Genomic DNA, 8,940 nt, shown 5'->3' on the forward strand with positions numbered 1-8,940 from the left:
TAGGGGAGAGAAAACTGACCCTCTACTCCTGCATTTGGAAGTTGGAGACAAGGGAACTGGAGGTGCTGTGTTCCCCAGCCTCACCTTGCTGAATCCATTTTCTGTTTCATGACCTAGATTGTACCCTGTGGTACCTGGGAATTCCCGTGTCCCAGACAGAGACATCTGTGTAGGAAACTATGTTATTCCCCAAGATGTGAGTAGATCCTTCTGCTAAGCCGTTTCTTCCTGCCGTGGGCACAAGCCATTCACACTCCACAGAGCCTTTCCAGCCTCCGTCCCCCAATATAATGGGGCCCACTTTTAAACTAGTCTGCAGATCCTTCCTGTTTCCCTCCTTGCATTCTCGGGCTCAGACTGATAACTTAGATCCTTCTGGGGGGAGGGGTACAGTGCTGAGATGGGGTCTTGCTATACAGCCCAGGCTGGCCTTGAACTCACTATCCTCCTGCTTCAGTTTGCTGAGGGCTGGAACTGCAAATGTGGACTACTGAACTGACAAGTTTGTCTTTCTTTCCCACCAGACACTGATCTCCCTGTGTCACTATGCCACTTCAAGGGACCCCACCCAGTTTCCAGAGCCCAACTCTTTTAATCCAGCTCGCTGGCTGGGGGAGGGCCCAGCCCCCCACCCATTTGCATCTCTTCCCTTTGGCTTTGGCAGACGAAGTTGCATAGGGAGACGCTTGGCAGAGCTCGAACTACAAATGGCTTTGTCCCAGGTAAGTGATCTAGAACTTATACTGTTTCCTAACCGGAAAGGCCCAATAAATGTGGGTGATCTTGATCTCTGACAAACATATGAAAACATAAGACTCAGCAGATAGACCCACTGACAGTGCCATCTAGGTCTGGAACATCAGCAAAGATATTTGGACTATCATTTTCCCTTCCACAATCCCCTGCCCTCACTGACCAAGATGTCCCTTAGTGGAACATGCCATCCCAAACAGTAGCTACTCTAGTGTTTTTTACAAATTAAGGCACCATTTTAGACTGACCCAGTGACAACCTTCTTCCCCTCCCCCATTTCCAGATCTTGACCCATTTTGAGGTTCTGCCTGAGCCAGGTGCTCTCCCAATCAAGCCCATGACCCGGACTGTCCTGGTCCCTGAAAGGAGCATCAATCTACAGTTTGTAGATAGATAGTCCTATGGAAGACAGCTGTCATCACCTCTCTCTAGACAGGTCAGTCTTTGTTATACACAAAAGACACACTCTCCCTTGAGGCTTGTCTGAGCAGACTTCAGGAAGCAGGCCCTGACCTATGTGTACTTGGATTGACGCAGGTGTCCTTTCTCCTCTCAGTACCTCTCCTAATCATTCCTCAGGATCCAAAGCCTCCAGATTTTAACACATCTTTAAAGCACCAACTCAGGGGTTAACTACCAACCCCAGGCAGCCTGGGGAGAGATTCACCCACTGATCTTTTGGTGCTTACCATGTTTGTTGATGCACTGTCTAAGCATTTATCACGGTACAAGCTAAGTGACTGCACATTTGGTCTGCACCTGGTCGTGCCTCTGCCTGACCATGTGTGCTCTCTGAGAAGAGTGATGACTGGTCTACTGGGCTTTTAGTTCTTTTCCTTTTTGAGACTGAGTCTTGCTACATAGTCTATGCTGTCCTTGAACTCACAACCCCCTCGCCTCACCTCCCAGAGAGTTGGGTTACAGACATGAGCTACCAATTCCAGCTTTATCAGTCTGCCAGGGTCTATCCTGAGCTACTTGACACCATACATTTTCAGATTGAATCTGGACCGTGTGGCAGAAGAAACGACCACTCACCAGGCTCTGCCAACCATTTTCTCTCTTAGTTTTTGCTCTAGGAAAGTAAGCCTGCCCTGCTGAATCTACAGCATTTTTAAGCCCCCCTTGGCTCTTCAGCTTTTCAGCCAGTCTAAAGATGGATCCACCCATCTTTTGGCCTGCCCCTCCTCCAAGCCTGTCTTTTTATATTAAAAAAATTATATTTACTATGTCTTAAAATGTTTACTCCTTGGTTTTGGGTTTACTTCTCCCCCTCCCTGCCACCCGTACCCCCTGCCTGACAAGATCCTGAGCCCCATCATCCACTTTGGCTTCTCTCAGCTCCTGGGAGCAACTCCCATAACAATCGGAGGTCTGGATGATCCAGTTGAAAGAGTGTTTTGTGACAAACCCAGACATGTTTCTATCTGTAGTGGGAACAGCCAATTCTCATCTGGCTTCCTCGCAGAGATTTAAGGGGGTGAACAGTGAGTGCAGGAGCCAAGTTGTAAAATGGGTCTGGGTGCTTAGGGTTTTTCAGAGATGTCCAAAGGCGGCTCTACTCTTGGTGAGAGAAGAGCTCACAGAGCCTAGATGGCCAACACTGAAGAGCATCCTAGAATGTCCATTTGCACCCCTTCAAAGAAAGACATGGATTCCAGCAGGAGTCACCCAGGCAGGATGAAAGCAGAATGTGAGGAGCCCTGGAGCACGGAGGCAGAAGCAGGCCAGGCCAAGAGACCCTGTTTCCCTGAGTCAGCATTCTCTGGCCTCCCTCAGAGGCTGCACACAGTACTCCCCTTGTGAGGTATGCGGATTAACTCAACCTCCATTCCAATAAAGCTCTTGGCACTCTACGCACCCATGTCTGGATCCAGCTCACCCCCATGTTAGGACTTGCCTCTTCCTCGACCCCTCCCTCACACTCCAGTTAGCTGGGTAGAGATTCCACTTCACACTTCCTCCATCCCATCCTAGACATGGCTCCCTAAGCACAGAGACTCTCCAGCCAGTGGACTTCCCATGGGGATCAAATCATGCATGACCCAGAGAAGCAGGGCATGCTGGAGGCCTTGTGCCGGGGCCAAGGACTCTGGACATTTCTTCCTCCTCCTCTTGTCTCTTCTGTTCGCTCACTATCTGCTTCTACTCTCCTACCAAGCTCAACTTCAACATAAAATAACTGAGTTTTAGCAGATCTGAGCTGGGAGGCTAAACTTGAGTCTACGAGGCCTGTCTCCCCAGAGTCAGTAAAGGACCTGCCATCATGTCCTGTTCAGTGGCTAGACAGAAATGCCACTTTGAAGAGGCAGCAGTGCCTATGACCCCTTTCCTAGACAAGGGTTTGTGTAAATTAGGAAAAAGAAAAAAACCAAGAGATTATATTGGTAGATGTGTACAGCTCCATCGGTGTGTGTGTGGGGGGGGGGGGAGTGGGCCTTTGGGACCCAGAGTGCACATGGATATATGTGTGTATGTTCTTGAGTATGCCTAAGCTTCCAGGAGATATCACAAGGAGCACCTAGGCTTAACCCAGAAGCCCCAGATGTGTCTTATCCACCTGAGTCCCTTCTGCCAACACAGACTTTCTGTTGTTGCCAATTTTCTGTCCCCCATCTGATCTCCACTAACTCTTCTGTTAATAAATCAATTTTAGTCAGCGCCCTCTGTCTCCGGGTAGCAGGGAGGTGTGTGCTTCTGAGTAAAGTGTCCTGCCAGAGAGTTGGAGACCTCAGCCTCAGTTCCGTCTTCACTCTGATCCTCTCAAGACCTTCACATTTGGAATTAAGTCAGACCCCAGCACAGCTCTGGTTCCTACACCCACAGGACAACCTGCAGCCAGCACCACGGACAGCGGCCACGACCCCTGCTGGAGAGGCATGGAGACCCCTGCTGGAGAGGCATGGAGCAAGGTTTCGGTGCTCTAGGGGAGGTGGGCTGTTAGAAGACACCCACTGTTTCCAAGCCTCCGTAAGAGGAGGCAGAGCAGAACTGTCCATTAGAGGACCAATAGTAAGAAAGCCCTCTGGATCTGACTTTAGCAATGTATGAAGGAATTTTTTAATTGCTCATGAATGGTTCACTTAAAAAAAGACACCGTCATTCATATAACAACCAGCCTCCAGGCTTCAGGAGGAAAGGAATCAAGCTTCAAGCTGACCCACGTAATTCTTCTGGTGGTAGGGGAGTTAGCCCCAGGACCACATGCATACCACTGACCCACACCCCCAGCCCTTAGACCCACATTCCCCAAATCCTTTCTATAATAAATAAGAGTTCTCTTACGCCTCTCTCTCCCAGGAATAGCATTAGCTGGGCACACCTAGATCAAGCCTGTGATCCTGAACTGCCACAGAAAAGTCTCAGTTGGGGTCAAAGTCATAACACTGAGGGAGGAGGCTCCGTTACTGTCACTCTAAATGAGTCCATGTTTGTCTCCCACCATTCCTCTGGGGAACACAGTACCTGTAAGGAAGGGACTGTTCCCAGACAGGCTGAGCAGCTTCAGCTGCCCCCCAGCTGCCCCCCAGGTCCAGTGTTTGAAGGGTCAGAAGGGTTTTCGTTCCTACAGTGGCCACTGTCCTGCATAGATGTGGTATTGGCTTCCTCTTTTGTTTCTCTATTGTGTCTCTCAAAACACCACAGTTCTGTGCCACTTCTGACAGAAACCACATTTCGGAACTTGCTATGTCACCTACTGTCTAAAGTCATCAGTGGAGACAAGTCCGGAACTCTATACACCTGTCAGTTTTCTTTGTCATAGCATTCAACCTGTCCCCCATTCATCCTTACCCCCAGTCTGTGAGGTAGACAGGAAGAAAAAAGAGCTCAGATTTTTTTTTCTAAATCCTAAAACTCACAGGTGGCGAGCCCACCCCTCCTCAGCTCCCGCTGAGCATTGACATCTAGCAGCCATGGTGAATTATTCACCGGCAAGTGGGAGACCCTCTTCCAACTCCATATGCACCGCTGGGACTTGTATCCCATGCTGAGTAACTCCCCACACCCTCCAGCCCTTCAGAAGAGCCCCAGATGAGAAAGGAGTCTCCACGTGCATATAAATGATTCTTTATGCCCTTCCCCCATGCAGTGGGGGTGGAGCAGGGGGAAGCCCCCGCCCTCATGCAGGGGACGGAGGTCAATGTCTACTGCTCTTATTGCCAGATGCCCTGTGGCCATGGGGTGGGGAGTGGGGGTCTACAGCCCCTTTTTTCTGGCATTGGTCTCCCTTTACCAAGTCACCATGGTGGAGCCGGGGGACTGGAGGCCCTAAAGCTGAGGTAAAGATGGTTCTCTCCAGGAAGAGAAGTTGTTCTCCCTGCTTGCCTGCTGGCCATCCTCAGATGAGTATGAGGCGGTGTCAGTGGGAACTGTAATGGCATCCAGGGGTCTCTCTGTGGCCAGACAATGTCTCCAAGCTTGAGGCTGTCCACAGAGATCCTCAGTGGGGTCACTGTGCCCCAAACACGTTGTCTAGGTCGTACCTCCAGCAGCCAGGACAGCTCACCTCTGGCTGATGCACTGACTTAAGATCCCTGTTCCTGGAGTCTAGGTCAGACTGTGGTGACCCTCATGACAACCTCTCGACCAGAATGAGAGCTGGAACGGGCATCTGGTGGCCGTAGCTGTCCAAGAAGATGCAGGATTGTATAACCACAGCGCTGAGGCAAGAGCGTCCGCATGCGCTGGGCAGCTGGGGGCCGGCTGGGGGCCCCAGCTGGGGGGCTGGTCCGTGAGGTCCTGGGGCCTGGCTTCCCTGCTGCCCCTCCCCCTGCGTCTCCTCCCACGTCCTTGGTCTTGTCATAGTTCAGGACCTTCCACTGCTGGTTCACGGCCTGCCAGCGCTTGAAGATGCGGTAAACAGAAGACCCTTCATGGACGATGAGGCCTAAGCAAAGGGATAAGAAAACCAGGGTGAGCAGGGCAGTGGCGCATGCCTTTAATCCCAGCCATTGGGAGGCCGAGGCAGGCGGATCTCTGAGTTCGAGGCCAGACTGGTCTACAGAGTGAGTTCCAGGACAGCCAGGGCTATACAGAGAAACTCTGCCTCAAAAAAACAAAATAAATAAATAAATAAATGAAAGAAAGAAAGAAAGAAAAGAGAAGCAGAGTGAGCTCATGCCTTTAATCCCAACACTAGGGAGGCAGAGGCTGGTGGATCTCTGAGTTCAGGACCAGCATGGTCTACACAGTGATTTCCAGGATAGCCAGGGCTACAGGGTGAACTGCTGCCCACACACAGCATTAATTCCTGCAGACTGAGAAGACCAGGGCCCCAGGCTAGCCTTAACAGTTCCGCAATGGCAGTGGAATTATGGCCATGAAACTGAATGGATGGGGAAGTTAAGTGACTGAGTGGGGCTGTGAGATGGCTCAGCAGTTAAGAGCACTGACTGCTCTTCCAGAAGGCCTGAGTTCAATTCCCAGCAATCACATGGTGGCTCACAACTATGGGATCTGATGCCCTCTTCTGGTGGGGCTGAAGAGAGTTACAATGTACTCAGATAAAATAAATAAATCTTAAAAAACAAAAAACAAGAGGAGCTGATGAGAAGGCTCAGCAGGTAAAGGGGCTTGCGGCACCATCCTGGCAGCCTTAGCTGCATCCCCAGAACATATTAAGGATAAGAGTGAATATGAGGGTTGGAGAGATGGCTCAGCGGTTAAGAGCACTGGTTACTCTTCCAGAGGTTCTGGGTTCAATTCCCAGCAACCACATGGTGGCTCACAACCATCTCAAATAAAATAAATGTCTAAAAAAAAATGCTTTCTTAAAAAGAAAAGAGCTGACCACTAAGTGACTGAGTAAAGGAGGAGGCTAAGCCAGCGCAGGGGAGAGAGACGCAGCCTCACCTATGCAGACAACATCCATGAAGCCGTACATGCCATAGCAGATCTGGAAGAGCAGATCCTGGCGTTGCCACTTGGCTGAAGGGCTGAGTGAGGACCAGATGAGCCAGGAGATGCTGGCAACGAGGAACAGTGAGCCCAGGACAATAGCAGCAATCTGGACCTTCTCGATGACTGTCAGGGAGATGGCCTGCCACTGTGTGGGAGAAAGTGCGCAGATAAGCCATTGGCTTAGACAGTGGGGAAATGGACACCCCTAAACTCCTCAGGCAGCACTCAGAATCTGTTGTCTTCTCTGTGCCCTGATCTAGCCTAAGATCTGGTACTATGAAGGGTGCTATGCATAAGCAGGTAGCAGGTACAGGGGAGAGAGAGGTGTCCACTTGTCTAGCTTATTCAAGAAAGGAGGGATCAGACAAGTGCTTTGAAAGCCAAACACGCAGACTAGAACTCCGATCTTAACTCGTCAGTTACTAGTATTTAATGTCTACATGTGTCTGTGCCCCCCCCCCACTAAAGACAGGCACAATAATGGTATCCAATAAGATCATTATGAAGATGAAGACTTAATACACAACAAAGGACATACAGAAAACAGAGTGTATTTACTATTACCATTAACACTGTCTCTCTCCTGCCCCCCTTTTTCTAAGTGTCTATAACATGTGTCTTGGAATGCCATTATGGTGGAGGGAGGTCGCTTTGGAAAAACACTAGATAAGATGAAAAAGGTTCCCTGCAAGGTTCTGGGTTCAGAGAGCTCCCTGCACCTCACCTGCAGTGGATTCTTGGTGCTGATCGCCAGGACCTGGTACTTGAAGTAGCAAAGCTCACAGCTCCAGGAGCCCCTCTCACTGATCCAGCGGATTAGGCAGGGTTGGTGTGTGCATCGCACTGAGCCGTCACAGCGGCAAGGGCTCAGGAGCTCCCCCTGGAGGAAGAGAGGGGAGGGTCCCTGTCAGCAGTCATCACTCGGACCCGTCTGCAGCACTCCTGGAGAGGAAACCTCTTCTTCAGGTCAGTCATACCACTATACTTAAAAACTGGTGCTTTCCACCCAAAGCAGGGCAAGACGCTAAGGCTGCAGCACAAAAGTAAGAAGTCACAGCTCAAGATAAACTTCTCCGACCAAAGGGATCAAAGGTGAGACTGGAGGGAAGCCTGAGTCTTCCCGTTTCCTAGAAATCGGAAAGGTGACTAAGACATCCTAAAGAGCTGACCTCTCCCTAGGATCTGGAAGGAGGAGAGAGGCTGTGCTGCTGAGCTAGGCATCCTTCATCCACTCCACAATACTTCCAGTACATAGATCTGGTGCCAACTGGGATGGATAACCAATCGTGGTGCCCACACTAAAATGGGGAGACACTTTGGGGGCAGAAGTGGAACATGTTCCCCCTTTAGTCAAACAGTCATTTCTCGCTGCACAGGATACCCTCTGGCACTATCCCGGGACAACTTTACCCATAAAATTAAACAAAGAAGGCTCTTTAGAATGAAGTGGATAAGATGGGAGCAAAAACTGTCTCACCAGGGGAAATACTGAGTGGGGCAGGGTCCTGCCTGACCCCTCCCCTCAAGGTGCGAACGAATGTACTCTCCTTTCTGCCCACTTCCAAAAGAATAGGTTCCCTCGGCTAATGGCGACCCCAAGGTGAGGGGAGCAGGTGCTAAGAGCAGTGTGATAACGGGTGACAGAGATTCGGAGCCCTCCGAAGAGAAAGCCCCACCCCGACTGGGAGCCCCTGGCCCTCCACCCACCGCGCCCCAATCTTGACACACTCCAGGAGTCTCCAGCCAGGCCAACCTCACCCCACTCCCACTCGGGTCCCGGGTCCCGCCCAGCTTCCCTGGCCCCGCCCCCTGCTCCGGTCTCCGCGGACACCCCAGGTGTGCGCCCCCACCATGCCCGCCCAGCCAGGTGCTCGGGCCTGACCTGCTCGGGGCCTTGGAAGCAGATCCTGCACTGGGGGGTTCGGAGCCCACTGTCCAGGCTGCTGCTGAGCGACAGGGCGTCCAGCGCGCCTGGGGGCGGCGGCGGCGGCGCGGGCGGCGGCGGGGGTCCGGCCCGCGGTTCCTTGTCGCCGGCCAGGCCCCGGGCCCGCGGCTCCGACCCGTAGTACTCCTCCTCGTCGCCGTCACCGTCCCGGGCGGAGCAGCCAGCGAAGGGCGCCCAGCCGCAGCCGCCTCCCCCGCCCCCCCGGGGCTGCGGCTCGGCCCGGGGCCGCCCCCCGCCCGTCAGCACCAGCAGCTTCAGCTCGTTCAGGAACATGCGGAGCCGAGACTTGAGCATCGTCCGGGCGCCGGGGGGCGGGGGGCAGCGAGCGAGGGGGGCTCCCG

The 8,940-nt window shown here is 52.2% G+C and overlaps 2 protein-coding genes across 2 annotated transcripts in view; one reads left to right on the top strand and one right to left on the bottom strand.

Annotated features, from left to right (window-relative positions):
• The window catches only part of LOC116075946 (25-hydroxyvitamin D-1 alpha hydroxylase, mitochondrial), a 4,670-nt gene extending 2,725 nt beyond the window's left edge, over nt 1–1,945 (top strand). Inside the window, exons 7-9 of the mRNA XM_031349464.1 lie at nt 118–196; nt 525–722; nt 1,037–1,945. Of these exons, the coding sequence (XP_031205324.1) occupies nt 118–196; nt 525–722; nt 1,037–1,150 (391 nt within the window). The 3' untranslated portion in view covers nt 1,151–1,945. The remainder of the gene's footprint in view (nt 1–117; nt 197–524; nt 723–1,036) is intronic.
• A 2,859-nt stretch (nt 1,946–4,804) lies between these two features.
• Marchf9 (membrane associated ring-CH-type finger 9) lies at nt 4,805–8,934 on the bottom strand. The gene is made up of 4 exons (XM_031348928.1): nt 8,537–8,934; nt 7,379–7,534; nt 6,607–6,799; nt 4,805–5,641 (listed from the first exon to the last, which is right to left on the bottom strand). The coding sequence occupies exons 1-4, from the start codon at nt 8,891–8,893 to the stop codon at nt 5,307–5,309; spliced, it is 1,041 nt and encodes a 346-aa protein (XP_031204788.1). The 5' UTR covers nt 8,894–8,934; the 3' UTR covers nt 4,805–5,306.
• Between the last annotated feature and the right edge of the window lie 6 nt (nt 8,935–8,940).

The sequence above is a fragment of the Mastomys coucha genome, unplaced genomic scaffold, assembly GCF_008632895.1.
Source record: "Mastomys coucha isolate ucsf_1 unplaced genomic scaffold, UCSF_Mcou_1 pScaffold4, whole genome shotgun sequence".
Classification (NCBI taxonomy): Eukaryota; Metazoa; Chordata; class Mammalia; order Rodentia; family Muridae; genus Mastomys; species Mastomys coucha.

What these genes read in the sequence shown, in the direction of transcription:
- Marchf9 (XM_031348928.1), bottom strand. Translation starts at nt 8,893, where the DNA reads ATGCTCAAGTCTCGGCTCCGCATGTTCCTGAACGAGCTGAAGCTGCTG. An exon ending in GCTTCCAAGGCCCCGAGCAG is followed by an intron (nt 7,535 to 8,536) that starts GTCAGGCCCGAG and finishes CTCTTCCTCCAG; the next exon opens with GGGGAGCTCCTGAGCCCTTG. An exon ending in CATGGATGTTGTCTGCATAG is followed by an intron (nt 5,642 to 6,606) that starts GTGAGGCTGCGT and finishes CCCTTTGCTTAG; the next exon opens with GCCTCATCGTCCATGAAGGG.